The following is a 23440-nucleotide window of genomic DNA, read 5'->3' as shown; positions in this document are numbered from 1 at the left end:
CCCTGTAATAATTTGTATGAGTATACGTTGTTTAAAATACTTTACTCCCGAAGCTGGCTAATCAACCAACACTATTTAAAATTTTTAGATTGTGTGCTATTCAAGACTATTTTATTAAAAGAAAATATCAGTGGAATGCATTTCATGTTATATACATACAAATGACTGATGTCAATATCCTTTCCAGCTTATACAAAATAAATCATAAAACCAATTTTGCAACAGTACTGTGGGTATAATTAAAAAAATATAAAAAAACGTGTAAAAGTAAGCTACTTTATTGTTATTGAAGTACAACAACATTTAGAATGGCAGCTCTCAGAAGCAAGAAACATTTACCCATAAAATATTAACATACACATTAAATTACATAAAAGCCCCTGATGGCATATTGCACATAGAAAAATGCATTTGATTATAAAACTATATAAATATTAACCTATTTATATCTAAATATTATTTTCATGGTCATTATCACAGTTTTATTACGATTCATTTATATGGACTTATCTGAAAAGTGTCTATTGGATATGTGTCAAATCCCGCTGTCACTGTCATTGTTAACCAGAGCCAGAGGATTAATGTGATAATCTGTGAAGGAACTGTACGGTTATGTAGTAGGAGGGCTGAGACACTCCCTGCATCTACGATCACGCCTGGGGTCTAACGCTATATAAGAAGCATCATCTCATCACCTTTTTCAAATAATGTCCATTCAACTCCCTGGGAGTTACACAGGTATGCTGTACTGTTTCTTTACACTGATATCTACTGTTTTTTCCCCTAAATTACTATAAAAATACAATTAATTCTAAATAATTACCTTCACTGTTATTGTAACTGTTACAGAGGTTAAGGTTGTGATGTTGGATGACTTGACTTTTAAATTAGAAGACTTTTGGTCATGTTCTGCCTTTGCTCTACAGCAGAATGATGCTGTGCCTCTGCTTATGTGCGCTGGCTCTCGTCCTGCAGCCCATTCACTCGGCCTATAACTGCTCCTCGGTCTATAACAGGGTACCAGGTGAGTCTGTGACCTTTCAGATTTTGCGACAGTCCTCCATTCTCTGCGGTTTGCTTGACAGTAAGACCTCCCTTTTTGTTTAGACAACAATGATCTGATGGTACACTGTGGCACCAGCATGATCACTCTTGAGGTAAACCTGTGCTCCGCTGAGTGGGCAGGCTTTGACCCCAATGGCCTGGCTCTGAACGGGGAGCGCAATAACGCCCAGTGCAAGGGCACCATCGACACCACTGTGAACCCACCTGTCATCCGCTACCTGCTGGCAGTCAACCACAGCCAGGAGAACCCATGTAGACAGTCTCTGCAGGTGCAAAGAAAAAAACTATATTTGTTATCTGTCTCGATGTTTAAGCTTGAAAACATAATTTTCCTCCTCCTTTTTTTAATCACAGTTGTGATGTGGCAAATACAACCTAAAACATTAATTAAAGCTGCGTACATAGCTACATTTTTTTTTAAAGTTGAACATAAAAAATGGAGGAAAATGTGTAAAAAATTATATATTTGAAATATATTTTTATACTTGCCTATAACATTTGCCTACTGATTAAATTACGTTAGAAAATACAAAATTTAATTAAAATAAAAAATGTATAATTTAATAGGCTATTATACAAAAATAGTAAGATATAAAAAATTTAAAATGATAAAAATGTTATATGTAAAATATGTATTATAGTCAAAAATATGTAAAAGTTAATGAAGTATAAATAGTTTAAAATGTTTTAGATGTATAGCATTTTTGTGTAGCATTTTATTGAAGAAATCTATAAGGTCATATGTGATACAATATTCTGTAATTGTAAAAAAAAGTGAAATGTACAGTGAATAGGTGACAAAAGCTGAATACATACTTTTGCTAATTTAAAAAAAATTGTCAAATGTAAAAAAATGATCAGAATTTGTTTTAAATTTTTTTTTTAAAGTTAAGTATAAAAAGGTATTTTAAAAATTATTAAAAAAAATGGTAAAATAGTTTTATTTTTATATTTATTTGTATTTATTTGTAAAATAGTAAAAAAAAAAAAAAAGGAATAATTTCCCTTTTGCATTTTTAGATTGTGGATGAGGTGCCCAGCTCCTCTGGTCCATTCAGCATGTTCTCCAGCGTTCAGGCCGTCATTATCACAGGATATATTGATACGCCCAGCTCGGCAGAGGGCATCATCAGTTACTCCACAGACCTCTACTATCACTTCTCTTGCCGTTATCCACTGGAATACCTCATCAACAACACTCAGATCGTAGCGTGAGCATTAAGACATTCACCCTCGACTGCATAATTCACCAACTGCAGTGTGACAACAAGAGGATTGACTTGATTTATATTTTTTTTCATTCAGGTCATCAGTGTCTGTGGCCACTAGGGACAACAATGGAACTTTCATTGACACTCTCAGCATGAGTGTCTTCAATGTAAGTGTAGATTTCTGTTAAAATTCTTTACTCTGAATGCAAAATATGCCACATTTTTAAAGATATTTTTGATTATTTTCATGTCAGAACACAGATTATACCAGCCCTTTGGTGGTTCCGCCTACTGGATTAGATCTGCGCACTAAAGTCTATGTTGAAGTAAAGGCTGTCAATCTCAGTGGAAAGTAAGAAAACTGCAGTTTCACTGACAGTGAATAGCATGCTTTTCAAGGGTTTTATTGAGGAATGAAAATTTATTTTCTGCCTTTCTTTAGTTTTCATCTGTTGTTGGACCACTGTTTTGCAACCCCATCTCTCTATAATCACACCAACAACAACCAGTACAACTTTTTCACAGGGTGAGTTACTCCTGATTAAGAATGGTAAAACTTTACAATATGGTTCCATTTGTTAACATCAGTTAACTACTTTAGGTAAAGTCAGCATGAAACAGAAGTTGCTATCATCTTTTCTTCCCTATTGTGACATTATATCCTAATGAAATGGTTTCTCAAACAAGAAAAAATGTAAGGCGGGACTTGATTGAATTGATTGGATCGTTGGTTGTTGTTTGCTATTGCTGTGATGTCATGTGAGTGACAGGTTGTCCCGCCCCCGCACGCCAGTGCGACTACATCAATGTCTCTCTATTGTTTCATCACAGATGTGTTGTAAACAATCGGACAACGGTGCTTTATAATGGGTTTTCCAAGTTTTCCCGATTTTCATTTGAAGCCTTCCGGTTCGTGGAGCACCGTAATCAAGAAAAGTCTACTATATATCTGCACTGTATACTGCGACTTTGCGAGCCAAACAAGTGCCAAGAATTACTTAACGTAGGAGTCTTTTACTGTTCGAATAGAATAAATTGAATAGAGTACCACTACTGGCAATATCACCCAATTAACATGTCACTTTATTTTACTTATGCAGTCTTGCAACTCTAATAGAACACGACGGCGAAGGGCTCAGGAACCTTACGGATCACAAGCCAAAGAATCTGCCACGGTGTCTGTGGGTCCTCTGTACACCACAGCCCTGAGTGAGTCAGTCACGTTCACACATGAATCCAGAATGAGACCGATCTGAGACCCAGCTTGTTGTCAAACACACTGAATTCCTAATGAGAGCCATGCCTAACTGTTGCTTTTTGATCCTGTAGAGAATGATGTTCCCACTGCATCGGCCTATGGTATGAGACTCTTTATGAAAACTTTATTTCAATCAAAATATTGCACATTGATGTGTCTGAAATTCAGATGAACGTACTTAAAAATGAATAAAAGCTAGACAGTAACAGCACAGCCTTTTTTCTCTTGTGAATCAGGAGGCAGTGAGCCATTGAACAGGGACAATATGAACGTGGCTGGAGTGGTGGTGGGGGTCATTTTTGCCACCGGAGGAGCTGTGTTGATGGTTATGGCTGGATGGTTTGTGCTGAAGAAGTTTTTCTGGGCCGGTGGTCTGCCTCGGGCTTTCCACTAAGAGATCCATCAACTCACCATCTGTTTTGCGTCGAATGAAGCTTAATTTGATATGCCCGATAAGACGTCTGATCACATCACGGCATCTGCACAAACAAGCAAAGAACCACTTTGCATAATGCCTATTTAGCATATTTTAATCTATTTAGACAGCACTATGTAGACCAGTCACCATGCGCTTGGAAGAAAATGCTAATGCTTAATTGTTTCATGTAAATGCAAATACTGCATTGTTTCATGTGTTTTAGATGTTCATTACCTGAGTTATACTGTAAAAGGTATGTAGGTATTATTGAGAGGAACAAACTGTGGATGTAATCGTATTCTTATACACATTGCTTGTATATTAACTCTTGTATATAAGGACCCTCTTCCTAAAATAGAAAGTTCATATTGAGTGAAAAAAAATATTAAGCAATGTTGTTTTCTGAATTAAATAATTGGCTTTTAATTTGACTATTAAAAGTAAATAAATTATTCAAACATTATGTGGAAATATTTGTAACGTTTTCTACCTACCAATATTTAGATGAAATTATTAACAATACTTTTCAATTAAATTCAGATTTATTTGTAAAGCATGTTTTTACATTTTGTTCTAAAAATTATTGAGTTCAACATGTTTGATACATAAGTTAACTTCGACAGCCCTAATAAATACATTTTGTGAAATAGTTTTCCTTTACAGTTTCATATAATTTTCTACAGACCCCATTGCGGACCCGCACCACAGTTTGAAAACCCCTGTATTAGCCAATGACTTGCTGCTTCCCTGTAATTTAATATGATATAACAATTGTCTAGATGTGATGTATTTAGAAAGGAATACTTTCATTAATATACTGTAGTTGAGGCAATAATCAATGGACAACATTCTTTTTAAATTTGTACAAATTGATCTTTTTTATTTACATGCTTTTGTCTGTTTATGAAACAGTATATCCACACATTTTACACAACATAATTTTAATAAAATGAAAAAAGGCATTCTTTTCTGTCTTTCACTTCAATGGATTGCGCAGTACATAATATAAGGTTATTTTTGAAAACTGTACAAACAACAATATTGTTCTACAAAAGTTACAGGTTACAATTTACAATCCAAACATAAGAGCAGTTATTTACATGTCAGTTGTATTTTTTATAGGACTGAAGGTGTGTTCTTGTTTAATTTAGAGTGTGTACGATGTCTTGTAACAGGGCTGTGAGTCTAGTAGAGAAATCCTCCTGTATGGACTCTATGTTTGTCTGATGGAAACCAGATGACTCACCATGACTCTGGTTTTCTTGGAGAGTGATCATCTGTAGGTCTAACTTAGAAATAAACTGTTGATTCCGAGCTGAGGAATTCTGGCAGAACTGATCCACTTTTGAAGCCATCAGATCCCTTGGAGGCTGTGCTGAGGCAAGATGACCTGCCAATGCGATCTTCAGTGCTGCCACCTTCCCTTGTACCTCTAAACTGAAGGTACACAATTCCTGTCCCAGCCTGGCAGTGACTTCCTCCCAAAGTTCCTTTCCACTGCTGTCTCTTTCCTCCTCTACCACCTCAAATGCTTTTGTTTTAAAGTCCTCAAAGGCTGTGGTCCTTTTCTGGTGGCTTTCATCCAGAGCTTGTGTGATCTTCTGCACTGCCTCCTGGTAGAGTGTGGCTTCCTCTGGGTTCAGTTCCTGGAGGTTCAGATTGAGTTTCTCACAGAGTTCCTGAGTATTCGACTGGAGGGCGGTCTGGAGCTGCTTAGTGAAGGGGGCCAGGAACTCCTTGACATTGGCCATGGTGTGTTTTGGGTGGCTGGGGTAAAGAGAGAGTCTTTCCCTCAACTCAGCAAGCTCCTGCTTTAGACGAGCCCTCAGCCGCTCAGACTCCATGCTCAGCTTGTGTCTCAGTTCAGCTGCCATGGGGTTGTAAGAGTCCTGGGAGTAAAGGTCACTGCTCACCACATGGTTCTTCCACATACCACTGCAAAACAGTATCAGGGGTCAATGACTTACAAGAGCCTCCATGATAAAGAACTCTTTGTATTCATGTTAATAAAAATTAAAAAACATATTCAAGAAAAAACTCTGTGGTATAACCATCATGTAAAAAATTAATAATATTTTCCTTACACCTTAAAAACATATGAGAGTACACATCTTAATAATTACTTTCAAAAATGTTTTTTAAAAATGTTTCAAAGTAAAAAGCATTTTTTAAAATATAATAATTCATAAATATCATTATTACATTTTTGGTGAGTCTGTTACATGACATGAAAACCATATTTTCTATGAAATAATAATTTTTATTAAGGCTTTTTAAAATTTTAGACCAGGCTTTTTGACTATATGTCCCCTAAATTTTTAAATTTTTAATATCTGAAATAAAATGAAATTTTCATGGAAGAATAGTGTTCAAGGCATGGCATATGAATTCAGTTTTTAATAAATGAAAGTAAACAAAATATCTTATGAGAGTAAACTTACTTTGAGTCTTTGCCAACATTTTTCTTGTCAGTGGCCTGATTGTCTCTCTGTAAACTAAATGCTTCGCGACTGATCTCATCGTTGAGTGGAAATGCTGAAAAGGAGGATAGTTGCATTAGATCAATGTAATAAAAGATAAAAATAACCATTTTAAATTAAATTGAATTTGATAATAGAAATTGGAGAGGCAACAAACCTGTTGTGGTAGCAAAGACCAAAACCAATGTAACAAACTGCAGATTCATTTTTTTACTGATGAAGGTTATTCTGTTAGAAAAAAAAAAAGATTTATGCAATCAGATACATTTATTTAAATGTTATTTGCTGTCAATATATTAAACAGTACAACTCAAACACCATTAAGTAATTAATCTATGCAAGTGAACATCTGGCCCTTACCTGTTGAAGACAAAAAATGAGAAATTCTTCCACGGAGTCCACATTTAAAGCAGTTCCTTATCAGAGGTTGTCGTGCTTTTCACCTGTGTCAACACAAACCACGTAGAGGGTCAGTTTGATAACGATGGGCGTCAGGAACCTATAGGTATTTTGCTGATCGCTTCTTCGAAGGTACTCTTTTCCAACAACGCAAATTCAGAGTAACCACTGTGATGTCACACCAAGGTCAATTTTGACGTCATTTTTGTGGTCAATACTGGGATATGTTTACTACTAACCAGAAGTGTTTGGACAGCTCTTACTTAGTGAACAGGGTTGAAAACTTTGATACATGACCTCTATTTAAATTACAATGTTAACATTATGATATGGACTTCATACTTGATACTCTGTCCCAGGACTTATGTTGCCTGTGAAGTTCACTCAGTGAACTGAACTGAGTGAAATTTGGCTTAGTTTTATCAGTCGTGTTGAGTCCCACTTGGCTTTACAACAGAAATGACATAGAAAAAAGTCACAGAGAATGAGCCCTCCAGCCTGTGCTTGCTTCATTATCTCTGACTCTGTGAACAAAGGTGCTGTTTGTTTTCACTTTACTGAATGGATCCTCTTAGATTTGCTTTGAGTCTACATAGCCAAAGCTAGTGATAAACAAAGCCAATATCGGGATACTTTGAACATTTGATCATTTCAGTTTAGACCTGGCCTACTTTCTGGCAACTGCATACAAGCGAGTATTAGACAAGCAAAGGGAATTGTGCCATAAAAATATGCACCATTTTAGTTACCAAAAGTGCTATTTTGTTTCGGGAAATGTGTTGTTGTGCAAATCTCATAGCACTACATCATTGTAACTTGCCCCATTGATTTTACTCCAGTGCAGTCTGAGCAATAACATGATTTAACAAGAGATGTTATATAATCGTTCAATTCTGGTGACCTTGGGAGCAGCATTTTTACATTTTGTTGACTATTATTGGCATTTGATTTAGGCTACCTTTTCATCTAACACACACACACACACACACACACACACACACACACACACACACACACACACACACACACACACACACACACATATATATATATATATATATATATATATATATATATATATATATATATATATATACACACACACACACACTTTATATAACTTAATATAACTATAGAGGCTAAGTTATACTTCACTGACCGCAAAACAAACGGAAACTATACAGAACAGGCTTTCTACACTTCAGAACTGGATCTAACTGGCTACTGCATTCATTGACAAATTTAGCGACAATTGCGGTCTAAAAGGCCCCATTTAGGCTGCATTGTTTGTTTAAACGGACTGATAAATATGCAGTTCTTCCAGCGCTGTTTTGTTGTCTGTGTGCTAATGTTGGCTTTAAGCGATTCAGTTCGTGAGTGAACTGTTCGAATGCAGCATTCATTGAAAATTAATAGAGTCTGAGTGATTCATTCATTCTCGCTTCAGTTCAGAATTCTAAACAGTCGAAAGGAACGAAGTAGCAAACACACTGTCAACATGTAGCGTTGGTAAAATTAGCCTACCAGGTAAAATGTTTCTCGGGCAATCCATTCTCAGACGATTTACCACAGCAGTATTTTATGGAGCCCCAGGAAAAAGAGACTATCTAGTCGTAGCAACTATCGACGCGTGCTTTTTACAAATTCGATCTCTAAAGACGGACGGACACAGTAGTTAAAGTTACAATATGTATTTTTTTTCCAAAGGCGTAGGTTACGACGCTGTGATTAGCTGAATGATGGGACTTGCTGTCAAGCTGATAGATCTAATAATGTTTATGGATGAGTGAAAACATTCATGTTTTTTAACATTGCAGTGGTATGAAGCAGGTCGCGATTGCTAATAAGAGCGGATATAAAGAATAAGGGCATTTAATTCTACCGAACCAAGCAAGTGCTGGATAGTAATCTCACACACAGGTCAGTTTATTAGACGAATTAAACTTGTGTGGTAACGCAGCTCTGTTTCACTTGATCTAACGTTACGTTACACTATCACACTAAACATAATTTAAATGTGTGGTTAACATTACGCTAAACGTTACGCACTACGCAGTTGTCCACGTCTGTCGCCATGGTTACGTCATCTTTACGTACCTTTAAGAGTCCAAAGAAGGAATTGCTGGATAACTCTCCATGTTTGGAAACACGACATTGCAAGGTGTTTTACGGATTAGAGTTAACGTGCAATAAAAATGTGCAAAAGGGTATCAGTTAGGCTACTAAATAATTGTAATTCGAATTTCTTTATTTAGTATATTAGTTTATACTAATTTATACTAATTAGTTTATCAGACATTTTGCAATTGCAACACTAAAACTACCTTGTCATTTGAGTTCATACTTACGTAGGCCTAAAAGTGTGTGAAATGTCAAAATACAAGTATGAGGTCAAAGTCCACACAAACTCTGCCTAAGTAGCCTAATTCAGGGTCCAAGTTCATTGATTTTGAAGCACTATAAAAAAAATTCTGAGGTCATTATAGCATGTGTGTAATGTGTACTGATTCATGCTTTTTAAAAGGTAAACATTTATGACCTGTTTACATAATGTTTTATTCAGCTTATGTAAGCGTTTTGTGTTAATTCACCCTTGTGTAGTGATATAGGGCTCTGGATCCTGCAGATTCAACTTTAACCTAGATAAAGCAATTGGTTTACTAGGCTGACCATGGCCTTCTCGCCTATGGGGTGCATCAAAGGAATGAAGCCAAGGGATGTGAAAAACAAGGTTTGTTGTTTTACTGACCCATTGCTTGTTTGAATACAGAGTGCCTGCAATGTTCACTTCTCCTGCCAAGCTATTCGAGAATGTGCACACTAATAGAAACTGTCTGATAGGACTTGTATTTTTTTCATAAACCTGCAACTTTTGAATGATTGTTTTTTAGATGTGCTAAAAGACACTTAAAGCACAGCCAAAATTAATCAGTTTCATGGTTTCACTGTGGCCTGTAATCTAAACTGGCAGCATCAGGTTGCATCTTTCTACCTATTGGCATGTGTGATACTTTATCTCTAGACGGTTCATGAATCATTCAGCATGGCAGGGAAAGAGCTTCCTGTATGCCTTCAGGCTGTCTCTGAGCCCTGGACGGCATAATGAAATGATGTGCTCTTTCAGGGTTTGCCTCTTCTGGCCTTACCTACTGTGCTGGTTCTTCACCCCAAGACTGAGCCCTGCTGATGGATCCAACATTACTCTAAGACTTCCTGTAAGAGCTTCCTGCAAACCAGGTAACTTGCACTTTCTGGGACATGATGAGGTGAAAGTTCATCAAGTGGGTGTCTAGTCCCAGAGGTTATTTATTTATTTTATTTTATTTATTTTTTATTTTTTTAATGGACATCACATTAACTTAAATTCGTTACCATGCTTTGATCAATGTGTTTTGGCTACTTTTTAAAAACCATTAATGTATATGTTTCATTATTATTATTAATAATAATATTTTATTCTTGTTCTTAACCCAATCTTTAAATGTTAAACTGTAAAACTGCATTATACAAATTATTACTGAAATTATGATAATATAAAAATATAAACCATTTCAATATTTTTTGTTAAAATTATGAAAAAAATGTCCTACCACATTTGTGGCTTTATTTCCACCATAAATGCATTTGCCCCTAAAATGTTTTTTTTAAAGTTTGTTTACTTGTTCACCAAGATGAAATATTAGAGATGTACTGTATGAAGAAAATCAAGGTAAATATCACCTTTTAAAAGAATATTCTTTATGGTGAGCCATTTCCAACCAGACTGTAATTATGTGAAATTATGGAAAAAGTGTAAAAATATTATTTTATTTTTTATTTATTATTTATACAGTACTAGTTATGTAATTAATCAAGAAAAAAAAAGATTTTATCCCAAATTATTTTACGTGTTATTCCACCACGGTAGACAATGTCAGAAGTTGTCTAGAAGTCCACTGGGTCCAATTTATATAGTCATATTTAAGAATTCATATTTAAGAAAACCTTAAATATGAAATGTAGGAGTTTGGTTGTTGGAAAAATCAAGATTATTGGTTGGAGAACCTTCTACTTTTATGCACTGTGAAGGCTTTTACTGCCCGGAGGGAGATGAGCGTCCAGTTCCCTGTCCCAGGGGAACATTTGGACCAAGTTTCTGGGCCACAATCATAAACAGCTGTATCAGCTGCCCACCACATCACTATGGACCTAGAGAAGGCATGAGCAGTTGCCAGCCTTGTGGGCCATGGTCGCAGCAGCCCCTGCCTGGACAGGACAGCTGTACTTGTCTGCGAGAGGGTCAAATCTTCCAGGTAAGAACTTATTGCATTGTTTACAAGTTCCCAAGCATTTCTAGCTAATTGCATCCATGTAGAAAACAATCTGCAGACCTCTGCTCAGACAGAAGCTCATGTTTCAGCCCAGTGGGAATCTAGTTACCACTCTCACTGACTGCTGAATGATCTTTTCTTCAGTTACTACCCACTAGGGATATTAGTCAGGATTTGTTGTCTCTAACGGCTGACATCTACCCAATCCTGAATGTAGGCCAGTGACGGACAGTGTCCTTGTAGTTTGGGATACACACAGAAAGGAGAAGCCTGTGTGTTGAAGGTCTATGAGATCTGCAAGGATGGAAGAGCACGTAATCAGCATGGAGAATGTCTGGACCACAAGCAATGGAACCAGTATTGCTCACAGCAGGTGAGCGTCCACATAGACTGTGAAATTTGTACTACAGTCATGCTGTTTGCATAAAGATGATGACATACATGCTTATTCGGTCATTAGCATTGAAAATTTTATGAATGGTGCGTGACGACATTCTTATTTTGCTCATGAAGGCCATCCAATATGGGATGTTTTCTTAGTGTTGAATGGTTGACCAGTTGCCTCTAAAGTAAAATACCTTCCTCCATGAACCCTTACTATGCACATAAAGGGCCTCACATGTACTGTACCACTGAACGTGACGTGTGACTGACCCTTGGACTCTTGCAGCCCAATGACCCCGTTGATCAGTAGGTCAAATGTTGTACCTGCTTGTAGGTGTGTCCATCTCCTGAACTGTATGAAGGCTACGATGGCTCTCTGGGCCTGTGTTTGTGCAGAGGTCTGTCCATGCCTGAGCCAGACAGGGTTGAGTGTGTGGGCTGGTGCCGGAACATCCCGAGTCCAGTTCTGCAGCTTGTTTGCACTGGAAGCCTTTACCTGCTCTACACAGAGTCTAATCAACAGGTCAGGTCATATACATAGTTATTTGGTGTTAGTAAGGAGGCCCAAAACATGGTTGTAGTGTCTAGTCTTGGGGCTAAAGGCCTGTTCACACCAATGACTATAACTATAACGATAAAGATAGTTCTAAAAATCATTCTAAATATAAAATAATATATGAGTCCACACCAGAACTTTAAGGATATCGCACAGAGAAGCAATATAGTTGGAATCACTTTCAGAATTTTTTTTTCCAGCTGATGAATGATAAAAACATTGAAAGCCAATCAGAATCCGCTGTAAAGAGCTTGAGCATTTAAAGAGACAGACGACAAAACTGCATCAGCTGTTCGGCCATGCAGTGCAGGTATATAATGAGCAGCAGGTGCGATTGCACTTCAGCTTTTTTCTTTGTGAGCCAAGGACTTCGATGCTGTTTACTCTACTAAGAGTGTTACGAGCGAGCTTTCAACGGGGCCTCTCCAGTCTGGTGCGGGCAATACAGCGCGGTAGTGTGGGCGATCTCTCTCTCTCTCTCTCTCTCTCTCTCTCTCTCTCTCTCTCTCTCTCTCTCTCTCTCTCTCTCTCTCTCACTCTCTCTCCCTCTTTTTGTCAAATTAGAACAAAGTTTTTACAACTGGTAAGGTGTGCCGTGAGAGCGCTGAAAGGCCGTTCTGAAGAGACAGTGCACGACAGGTGCAAATTCCTGTCCGTGTTCGCTGTGACCATTCCCCTGCGTGCTACAGCACCAAGGAGAGCAGTCCCTAAAAGAGCTTACATGGGTAGAGCGCGTCTTTTTAAAGATGTCACTCTACTTGTGTGTTTCTGGATGCGGTCGTTATCTGGGATCACGGGATGGTCACGAGCGCTGTATCGTGTGTCTGGGCATTGAACACGCTGAGGCAGCGTTCGTGGATGAGTCATGCACCCATTGTGGTAGGATGACCATCTCGGAGCTACAGTCGAGACTCTCGTTCCTGCAAAGGGGCGGAGTCCCTGTGCCTCTGCCACGATCTAACCACCCTCAGAGGGTTACTTCGGGCAGTAGTGCAGGTGACCTGAGGGTCAGGGTGAGCGTGCTTCCTTCGGGGAACCACCCCCTAGGAACCCTCATCCCTCCCACGCTTCGCAGCCAGTAGAGCCTCCGACGGAACGTGCTGGACCATCCACGAGGTGTGTACCGGTCGTTTCCTTCGGCGCTCCACATGATGAACAGATGTCAATTGCTGCATTGAAGTGTGGATAAGACTTCTCTGCGGATGACGATTTGGCGATTTGCCCGAGTCGGACCCGGAGATGATGGCCATACTTTCTCGGGCCGCCAACAGGATTGGGCTCGTGTTGCACCCTCCACCGTGTACCGAGCCCTCGAGGCTGGATGATTGGTTTCTCAGGATGGGGCGCGCTGGTTCTCAGCAACCCACCCTGGTTCCTTTCTTCCAGGAGGTGTATGAGGAGCTCACTGGGTCGTAGATGGCACCTTTCACTGCCAGAAACCGTCCCTGTGGCTCCTCCTCCCTCTCCACTCTTGATGGCGGGGTGGCTAAGGGTTACACGCGCATCCCTCCAGTGGAGCGCCCGTGTCTCCCTTCCCGGGTCTGTAAGTACTCATCGGACTTAACCCACAAGGCTTACAAGGCCTGTGGTGAAGCTGCCTCTGTCCTACGCACCATGGCGTTGTTGCAGGTCCATCAGGCCAAGGCACTGAAGGACCTGCACGAGGGTGGTCATGATCCCCAAGTTCTCCAAGAACTTTGTGGCGCGTACTTTCATGTCTTGATTCTTCCTCGACACAGCCATTTCTACGCTTTGCGTTTGAGGGTCGAGCATATCAGTACAAGGTCCTGCAATTCGGGCTGTCCCTGTCTCCCTGTGTCTTCACGAAAGTCACGGAGGAGGCCCTTTTTCCCATGAGAGAACAGGGCGTTCACATCCTCAACTATCCTTCTTGCAGCAAGGGTTGGAGCGAAGGCTGTCTCCCTCCACCCTCGAAGTGCATGCTGACGCTATTTCAGCTCATCATGCAAATGGCAAAACAATAGGAAAGCACGACCTGGTCGCCAGGTGTCTAAGGGGGGCGAGATGGTTAAATCCTCCTGGACCCCCCTCCATACCCTCTTGGGACCTTTCCCTGGTGCTTCGAGCACTCCAGGATGCTCCCTTTGAGCCTTTGCAATCTGCAGACTTAAAGCTTATCTCCATGAAAACTTTGCTGCTGGTTGCACTGGCCTCTATCAAGAGGGTAGGGACCTGCAGGCATTTTCAGTCCATGAATCGTGCCTAGAGTCCGGCCCCGTGACAACCATGTTGTACTGAGACCCTGGCCTGGCTATGTGCCCAAGGTTCCTACCACTCCCTTCAGGGACCAGGAGGTGAACCTGCAAGCGCTGCCCCTGGAGGAGGCAGACTCAGCCCTGGCTTTGCTTTTTCCCATCCTCGCTCTGCGTCTGTACATGGACAGAACTCAAAGTCTTAGGACTTCGGACCAGCTCTTTGTCTGTTATGTAGGCCAACAGAGAAAGGGAAAGGCTGTCTCCAAGCAGAGGATGGCCAACTAGATAGTGGATGCTATCACCTTGGCTTACCAAGCACAAGGCGTGTCTTGCCAGCTCAGGTTGCATGCTCACTCCACGAGAGGCGTTGCATCCTCCTGGGCGCTGGCACGTGGCTCCTCGCTAACAGATACCTGCAGAGCTGCGGGCTGGCCGACACCTAACACGTACGCTAGATATTATAGTCTACGTGTAGAGCCGGTCTCCTCCCGTGTTCTCATCCTAAACTGGTAGAAGCACTGAGTGGCCCGGCCCTGTTGGCTTTCTGCACCCTACTTGTGCACTCTTGTTGCTTCAGAGTGAAAAACCTGTTGAGTCCTCCAACACCCTCGGCCCGGACATGGCGTAGCGTCTGGCGCCAGGCCTTTATCTGTTGAATCTTTGAGAACCGGGTCTAGGCTGGGTCCCATATATGTGACCCTGCTAGGATCATGTGTATTTCTTCCACGGCTGCTCCTAAACGGAAGCCCGTGTCTTTCCCTTGGACTAAGTCACCCAGTATTTCATATGCAGTACATCCTTCGGGTTAGTCCATATGTACATCTCCACATAACTCCTTTGGGGAAGAATGTAGGTTCCGCAGTGTTTTCCTTCCTAACAGAAAGGGCACGCTTTCCCAGTGTCATCCAATGATCTCACTGTATGGGTTATCACGGAACAAAAGTGACAGATACACTCTGTGTAAGCCCTCTCCTATCGTCATTCCAGGCAACAAGGGGAAAGAGGCTCGCACAGGGCGCTGGATGGAGTCAGCAGTTGTGGCGCCTATTCGTCGGTTACGACGTACGCCGAGAGTGACTGACTGATAGGAACGCCTCGGTTACGTATGGTAACGCTCGTTCCTTGAAGGAGGGAACGGAGACGTATGTCCCGTCGCCACATCTGCTGCGACCCGCTGGGGCAGCCAGCTCATCAGCTCGGCTCCTTAGCAAAAAACTGAAGTGCAGTCGCTCCTGCTGCTCATTATTTACCAGCGCTGCGTGGCTGAACAGCTGATGCAAATGATTGCACGCCAATGTGCATTGGCTCGTTTAGTTTCCCTCAAAGTAGATTGGCCTCTCTAGCAAGATTTCTATTCGTTTGTCACGACGTACGACTCCGTTCCCTCCTCAGGAAACGAGGGTTGCCATACGTAACAGAGACATTATCGTTAGTTATCTTCATAGTTATTGTTCTTGGTAGTAACGGGCCTCAACACATCACAAGCAATATGCAAAATTATATAAAAAAAAAAAAACACATATTACTTAGTATCTAAGTATCTACCATAGTATCTTTATTTACTGACAAATACAACTGAAAACCTCTCCCTTTTTTATGTTACAAGAAATATGGGTATATTTAAGGTGCATGCATTTAAGTATTGTAGGAGTTTTATGTTTAAAAAAAATACAGCAAAGTAAAATTGTTTTCTGTGTTTTTTTGTCGTTGTCAGAATATATAATATTCCAGTTTGATTGTATAATGTAATTGTTTTTTTCAGTATAAAAGTCTATATTTCTATGTAGAATTTATATAATTGTATGCAAACTGTGCAGTTATTTTAGTTTTATTTTATATACAATTATATTGTATTTATTAATTTTTATTTTATTTTATAAAAATAAAAATAAAACTTTTTTCAAGCTTTTGTCTTTTATTATTTTTAGTGTTTTTTTATATTTCTATTTAGCTTTATTTTTTATTTCCATTTTAGTTTTAGACATTTTAGTTTATTTACCAACGTTTTTCAGTTCATTTTTCATCTAAAATTCACATATTATTTCAGCTTTATTTCAAATAAAAACGATTTTTAATCATTTAATTTATTGTGATGTTTATCCAAGTTAAACAGCTTCTGGAACAAGAACAAATGGGGCGGGACTCGATTTCGTCCTTCAGGAATTGATTGGATTGTAGAAAGTTGAACGTTGCTAACTAACCGGAGGCAGATCTGAATGCCAGTTTGCAGTTACTTGTGGAAAATATTTAGTCCCACTCTCCGCCGAGACATGCGTCATGAAGAGAGCATACACCGCTTCGAGGGGGAGGGGATGTTAACGCTTTTGATGAAAGATTATGAGTTCAGATTCAGATTATGCATTGATAAATAAATTATAATAAACACTACACATTCTGTAAAAATTAAGAATTGGTCATTTTGATTTTTAATGATGACTTTTACAACACTGCTGTGTCTGGGTATAAGCGTATGCAAAAAACAAAACAAACAAAAGGTAGAGCAAAAAGTAACTTAATACATTGTTTCTCATAAAAAGTAACAATAATTAAGTAACATAATTTAAAATATAAATGTAATAATTATTACTAATAAAAATAAATGTAAATGTTTAGATTTGTTTTTATAAAGAGTTACATAATGGTTACATACACCAAAAGTACTGTCACAGTATAATATGACTGTGTATAGATCCTCAACAACAAGCGAAAAGTTGATCTAGTTTTTTTTTATTCATTCAAGTATCATAATCCATAGGATGATTAACAGCAAAAAAGGAAGGAAACACAAACACAGTATGACTGGATAACTTTAACAAAGTACACAATGTGAGGGACTTGCACAGGACATTGAGAGTGTAATACAGCCCTAAATACACAAGCGAGAGCTCAGCACAAACAGTGGTAAGATAACACTTTGACCTATTTGCCATTAAACTATCCTTGTGTTTTCTTAAAAGGTGAGCATGTCGGGAAGCATGCTGGAGACCGTCCTGAAGCACTGGGACTCCCGTGGGAGCTTGGAATGCAACGTGCAGCTCAATTTCTCTAGGCCTGTGTACACGGTGCAAGCAGGGGGTGAGTGGCCAGAGACAAGGGCAGGTAGTACCGAGGGTTTCACGACAACGGTTTTCAGCAGCCTGCTGTTTGTTTGCTGTTGTGCAGAGGCGGGCTTCTTTGGTCTGCTAAATGCTGTCCCCGTCGAGGTCCGGAGGTTGATTCTGGCCCACAGCCAGGAAACCAACAGCCATTTTGAGCCATTAGATACAGACAGAGGTATCTAATACATTCATATGTATACTGTATACTGTATATATTCCAGATAGCCTATTGGACATCTAATGAGATTTGTTTTGTTAGGAAACATCAAAGACAAAGAGGAAGATTGGAACTCTCACTGGTCCAGCAAATCATCAACGTTCGGTACATCCGACATGCGGCCTGGAGGAGTCTTGAACCCAACAGCATGTCTACATCCTGGGGATATTCTTCTCTTTACTGTGACCCAGCAGCACTACCCTCAGTATGATGTGTAAGTACATGCTGACATGTGATTCATGTACTGCCCATTAATTTTCACTGTCCCAGATTGTCACAGAGGGAATCCTGCTTTTTTCACAGAGACAGCTTGTACAACACTAATGCTGCATTTGACTGGGGACCCTTCAGATTACTGGCACAGGACCAAGAACTGGCAAGATCTGCACACTCCCTTTTCTCCATAAGTCTCCTTGAGCCTGGGGTGTACGCCTTCAAACTCAGCAGCCACCAACATAGGCACATGGTATTGGGATCTGTTTTTATGTTGTGGCCGATAACCACCGAATATCCAATATTAAAATTCTATACTATTCAATCGAAATAACTTTAAAAATAAAATGCTAAAACCTGACATCAGTTGTTTTAAATGCTACAAGTGAAATAGGAATCACAATTTGCTTGGACTAATTTCAAAGTTTGCATTTTATGTACACACAATTATTTATAGTCTTTAATGAGTGCATACTTTGGCAAAATTACAACTTTACATAAATAAAATACAGTAAAACTGTAATATTTTTGAAAAATTATTACAATTTAAAATAATTGTTTTCTATGTTAGTATATTTTTAAATATAATTTATTCTTTGATGGCAAATCTGAATTTTTAGCAGCCATTACTCCAGTCTTCAGTGTGACATAATAATCCTCCTGAAATCGTTAATTCTAATATGCTGATATGGTGCTCATGAAACATATAAAAAAATGTCATTGTCATTTTCCAATTGAAGTCTTTTAAAAAGGCATCTGAAATAATATACTAAATGCAATATAGTGTCGTCACAAATATAGATTTTTCTATACAATTCGACACTGAAATATCTGAAATGCTTTCAATACTCATTTTCCATACAATACACGATACCAACTGCTATTTTTCTGTTCTCTCATATCTCTGACAGCGAGTTGACACAGAAACCCGCCTCCCCTCACTTGTTTCATTTGCTCCGGATGAATATAGGTGGTGTTACAGGGCTTGAATTTCATCGTGCACATAGAGCTGACTCAGCGCTTAAACAGTCAAATACACACGAAATAATGTCAAAAGGCCGGTCTTGGCGAGTATTCACGTAACACAGTCAGTTATGCTGAGAAAGAAAACACATGTGTAACAGTACAATTATCCGTGTGTCAGGCCTTAAAGTGACAGCACCCTAATATACAGTTCCTGCTGGCACATAATGAGATAATATTAAAAATATCTATATGGCAGTTTTTCCCCATAGTATCGATGCCAAAATTGTGGCCAGTGAAAATGCTGAGTGGTTAGTAACTTTGGAAAACCACTAGCCACGGTAACTGATGGGCAAAAAAAGTTAATGTCAAGCCCTGGTTGTAATAAAATAAATTAACCTACATGTCTATTTATTTGTAGATGTTGTTGTCCTTTCAGTATGTGAAGGTAGTGCCTGCTGGTGGAGAATGTTATGACACTGGAACCTTCTTCCCATCTGACCCACATCATTTGACTCGCATGGGCATCGCGCAGAGGCGCCAACTGTTGCTCCGCCCCGATTGGCTGATGATCGGTGGGCTTTTAGCTGGAGCTGTGGTAGTCTTGTGCTTGTGCGTGACAATATTGGTAAGTGATAAGGGAGACTTAAAGAAAAACTTTGAGGTTAACAAAGCTTGACTTATTGAAGTGACCGAGCACTGTGTCCTCACAGATCCTGTTCAGGGAGTACGGCTGGCCTGAGAAACTGCCAGCTCAGGCCAGGTACCGTCATCTGCAGCTCAGGTACAACATAGATGACTATTCATCGAAGGGCTCCAGGGTGGTGGCTGTGAAAAAAACACACCGAAACCTGCAGGTGGGGTTGACAGAGGATTCAGTGCAGAGAGGTAACCCACTACAGACACAAGTAAACCTTTTTTTAGTACTGCCATGGGCTACACATTCTCACACAAATAGACCTGTCACCTCTATCACCTCTGAGCCTGTACATCCCAGGATCCTTTTCCATAATGCCTCATTCACAGCCAATATCATATTATGAATTGAAAGATTACAGACTTCACATAATCTAACAAATATGGCTAACTACAATAGGGAACTAACAATGAACTGTAGGTTATTGTTCATATTACATAAAGTAAACTACAGATTTAAAAAAAATGTTTTGAAAGAAGTCTCATGCTCACCAAGGCTACATTTATTTAACCAAAAATACAGTATATTTATTAATATTGCGAAATATTATTTCAATTTAAAGGAACAGTTTTCTATTTTTGTATATTTTAAAATGTCTTTGGTGTCACATGATCCTTCGGAAATCATTCTAATATGCTGATTTACTGCTCAAGAAACGTTTCTTATTATTATCAATGTTAAAAACAGTTTTGGTGTTTCGCATTTTTGTGGAAACTGATAAAAATAATTCTGGATTCTTTGATTATCGGAAAATTTTAAAGAACAACATTTATTTGAAATATAATTTTTGTAACCACAATATATGTATTTACTGTAGTTTATGATCAATATAATGCATCCTTGCTGAATAAAATTGTTAATTTCTTAAAAAAAAAAAATCTTACTGACCCCATACTTTTGATCAGTAGTTTAGAACCTCATTGTAAAATGTTACCCAAAGTTTGACATTTTCTGATTAGATAAAAAATATATTTTTAATAATACTAGATGTATTACATGCATACATTTCTATATTTTAATTTATCCCCAAGTACAAACATGCAATTTGATAGCAGGTAATAACACGTTTTATATTAATGTTATATTATACAATATACAATTGTTGTATTTGGAATTTAAAAATAAAAAAAACATTTGTAATCGGTTCCCAACAAACAGAAAAAAGGAAATGTTTTATTAATGAAAGTCACTTTTTTCCTATAGATTCCATGTTAGAAAATAAACAAACATGATGACATATATTGATTTTTGACCATTATCAAATTGCAAGGAATCCCCATATGCTTCTGCAATATAAAGGAGAAAACAATTACACCAAGATGTCAAAAGCTCTTTTATTTGCTCCAAGTAGCATTTGAACATCCATTGACAAGATTCTTTATCTGCTTAAGGCAACCATGATATCAGGCTACATTTGTGACGGCAGTAGTAAACTGACTAATTTTACACTGATGTGAAGTTTTTAGGATATCCCTGCTGTTTTGGCAGAACTACATCTCTGTTTGACAAACACTAAAAGTCCTAGACAGCATCGTACACAGTTACCAAAGATAAGTCTTTGCTTTCAAAGCAATAAATGTCTAGACTTATTGGGCGTGACACATTTGGCTTTCCTATGGTATTATATCAGCTCCATCCAGAGTTAGAATTCTTACAGATTGTGCTTGCATTGTCCACAGCGGTGGCTCTGGTGTCAAATGAGTTCTGGGACTATGAAGAGCAAGTGGATCTTGAAGCCTTCAGTTCCAGCACCTTCTACGACATCCTGCTCAAGCACAGCGTGTCTGTCACAGTACGTCTCGGACAGCTCAGAGGAGAGGTGAGACTCCATGAGAACAAGTCTTAATTCCCACCCCGCAGAGCTTCAAATATCACCCTCGTAGAGTTCAAACATATTTATAACATATTTTGAATAGTATCTCCGAGATTCTCGGTTGCAATTAACAGTCTCTCTTGTTTCACTGTTGAGTATGATACTAGGATACAGGAGTGAATTGTTACTTCCCTGGGGTGAAAAGTGTGTGGGTTAGGTTGTAAAATGAGTTATAAGTATCGCGTTCTTTTGTAAGCTTGTTTTATTGAAGGAAACGTGCACCCTGTCTAGGTGAAGCAGCTCTACCAGGGGGTGCTGGGGAAGTTGAGAGAGCTCCACCCTGGCTGGAGGATGTTTGGAGGGAAAACTGAAGGTTTGGAGAGACAGGTGGAGCAGGAGATGCTGCGACGTAGAGCGCTGGGGAATCAGCTGACACAGCTACTGGACAGTCAGCTGCAGATCCTGCGGGTGGAGATGAGAACGCAGCAGGACATGCAGAAGACCTTCAGAGCGCGACTCAGGGAGAGCGCCAGGCTTCTTAGACTTCTGGCTGAGGGTCAGACCTCGCTCTGGGATAAACACATCAAGCAACAGTATGTCATGGAGAGGCAGATATGTATCTCTGCTTGAAAAAAAAAAACCCTCTTCAAACAAAAATGTGGTTCTTAAATGCTTTTCAGTTGATTAAAATATAGGCCTATTATCAAATTAATCAAATGATGTACCAAATGATTAGATAATCACACTAAATTACATATGCTACCATCCAAAAGTTTGGGATCAGTAAGATTGTTTTCAAAGAAATTAATACTTTTGAGCAAGAATTTGTTAAATTTATCAAAATTGACGAGACATTTATAATGTTAAAAAAGATTTCTATTTAAAATAAATTTTCTCTTGATCCTTCTACTCAAACATTTAAAATGTGTCACGATTTCCTCAAAAATATTAAGCAGCACAACTGTTTTTAACATTGATAATAATAAGAAATATTTTTGAGCACCAAATCAGCATATTAGAGTTATTTCTGAAGGGTCATGTTAAGAGTCTGAGACTCAAGTGGTTGCTAAAAATTTAGCTTTGCCATCACAGGAATAAATTGCATTTTAAAATATATTCAAATAGAAAAGTTTTACATTTTAAATAGAAATATTTCACAATATTAAATATTTTTTTTAATCAAATATACAGTCAAACCAAAAAAAATTCAGACACCAGATATAATTTTTGATATTTTAATTTAATATTTTAATTTATGTAAGTGAGGATAGCAAAATAAAGTAAATTGTGACATATTATACCCAAAAAAATCTTCATACAGTGGAAAATTTGGGACCAAAAATGATTCAGACACTTTGGCCTTACCATGTTTCCTTAAGTGTTTTTTCTTTAATGCTAATGTGACCTTTCTACACCACAGACTGAACCAAATTAAGCATTACTAGGTAATTGGTTGACCTAAATTGGTATTATCTAATTGTGTACTTAAATTTAACAGCTGACAGCTATTAAACCTAATTCATTTGTGAGACAGTCTAACAGAAGGATGGCCAAAACCAGTGAAATATCAACTTATTTGATAACTCTAAGTTCTTGTCGTATTTTATTACCATTTTTATTACCAACTGTGATAATGCGAGAAATGTTGAAGGTGTCTGAATAAATTTTGGTTTGACTGTATGTAGCCTGGATGAGCATAGGAAAAAAAAAAAAATCTTATCGACCCCAAACTTTGTACGGTATTTATTTATTTACAAATCACTGTGAAGATAAATGATATCACTGGCCTACTTTCACAATAACCCATTTTCCAATTAAGTTGTCAGCCAGCTTAGGTAAAGGGCTATTCACATACAGTAGGGCACATTCTGTCCTTTTTTTTCCCAGTGGTCTGTGAACACACACCAGCATCTCAAGAAGACCCCTCTCAAGACAAATCTTTTAGGGATTAAATTCGGATTAATCTGTTAAATTTGTGTTACTTTGTAATTTGAATCCGAAAGCAACTGTGCACTTACAGTAAAATGGTTTCTTAAAAACAACATATCCCCATAATAAATGGTGGAGAATCCCTTCGTCTCATCCTCGTCCCAGCCCTCTTATCACTTTTACAGATCTATAATCACAAAGCGAAAGAGAAGC

The 23440-nt window shown here is 38.7% G+C and overlaps 3 protein-coding genes across 5 annotated transcripts in view; 2 read left to right on the top strand and 1 right to left on the bottom strand.

Moving 5' to 3' along the window:
- The first annotated feature begins 568 nt into the window (after positions 1-568).
- On the top strand, positions 569-4914 carry LOC143716224 (zona pellucida-like domain-containing protein 1). 2 transcript variants are annotated; one of them, XM_077208532.1, is made up of 11 exons: positions 569-738; positions 927-1024; positions 1108-1334; positions 2086-2276; positions 2371-2443; positions 2531-2628; positions 2719-2802; positions 3108-3279; positions 3377-3485; positions 3606-3635; positions 3771-4914. In XM_077208532.1, the coding sequence occupies exons 2-11, from the start codon at positions 931-933 to the stop codon at positions 3926-3928; spliced, it is 1236 nt and encodes a 411-aa protein (XP_077064647.1). In that variant the 5' UTR covers positions 569-738; positions 927-930; the 3' UTR covers positions 3929-4914. The 2 variants fall into 2 exon arrangements, with proteins under 2 accessions (XP_077064647.1, XP_077064646.1); XM_077208531.1 differs by having other exon boundaries at positions 679-738; positions 3603-3635.
- Positions 4804-7227, bottom strand: LOC143716225 (uncharacterized). 2 transcript variants are annotated; one of them, XM_077208533.1, is made up of 4 exons: positions 6793-7227; positions 6590-6660; positions 6394-6487; positions 4804-5887 (listed from the first exon to the last, which is right to left on the bottom strand). In XM_077208533.1, the coding sequence occupies exons 1-4, from the start codon at positions 6834-6836 to the stop codon at positions 5095-5097; spliced, it is 1002 nt and encodes a 333-aa protein (XP_077064648.1). In that variant the 5' UTR covers positions 6837-7227; the 3' UTR covers positions 4804-5094. The 2 variants fall into 2 exon arrangements, with proteins under 2 accessions (XP_077064648.1, XP_077064649.1); XM_077208534.1 differs by lacking the exons at positions 6590-6660; positions 6793-7227 and having other exon boundaries at positions 4970-5887; positions 6394-6509.
- A 2647-nt stretch (positions 7228-9874) lies between these two features.
- Positions 9875-23440, top strand: part of LOC143716223 (uncharacterized) — a 28539-nt gene continuing 14973 nt past the window's right edge. The window contains 13 exon segments of the mRNA XM_077208530.1: positions 9875-9904; positions 9906-10068; positions 10900-11123; positions 11359-11514; positions 11860-12048; positions 17255-17372; positions 17460-17570; positions 17655-17826; positions 17916-18078; positions 19228-19416; positions 19502-19676; positions 21165-21304; positions 21590-21891. Coding sequence (XP_077064645.1) covers positions 9875-9904; positions 9906-10068; positions 10900-11123; positions 11359-11514; positions 11860-12048; positions 17255-17372; positions 17460-17570; positions 17655-17826; positions 17916-18078; positions 19228-19416; positions 19502-19676; positions 21165-21304; positions 21590-21891 — 2132 coding nt within the window.

This window comes from Siphateles boraxobius, unplaced genomic scaffold (assembly GCF_051911475.1).
Source record: "Siphateles boraxobius isolate OS27281-9 unplaced genomic scaffold, OSU_SipBor_1 6, whole genome shotgun sequence".
NCBI classification, from domain to species: Eukaryota; Metazoa; Chordata; class Actinopteri; order Cypriniformes; family Leuciscidae; genus Siphateles; species Siphateles boraxobius.
Note: the sequence above shows the minus strand (reverse complement) of the source record. Positions and strands in the feature narration are given on the sequence as shown.

Bases quoted from the DNA above. Each gene is read 5' to 3' on its own strand.
- LOC143716224 (XM_077208531.1), top strand. From the start codon at position 931: ATGATGCTGTGCCTCTGCTTATGTGCGCTGGCTCTCGTCCTGCAGCCC. The intron at 2,444-2,530 runs GTAAGTGTAGAT...TTTTCATGTCAG, and splicing joins TCAGCATGAGTGTCTTCAAT to AACACAGATTATACCAGCCC. The intron at 2,629-2,718 runs GTAAGAAAACTG...GCCTTTCTTTAG, and splicing joins GCTGTCAATCTCAGTGGAAA to TTTTCATCTGTTGTTGGACC.
- LOC143716225 (XM_077208533.1), bottom strand. From the start codon at position 6,836: ATGTGGACTCCGTGGAAGAATTTCTCATTTTTTGTCTTCAACAG. The intron at 6,488-6,589 runs GTTTGTTGCCTC...CCTCCTTTTCAG, and splicing joins GGTCTTTGCTACCACAACAG to CATTTCCACTCAACGATGAG. The intron at 5,888-6,393 runs GTAAGTTTACTC...ACTGTTTTGCAG, and splicing joins AATGTTGGCAAAGACTCAAA to TGGTATGTGGAAGAACCATG.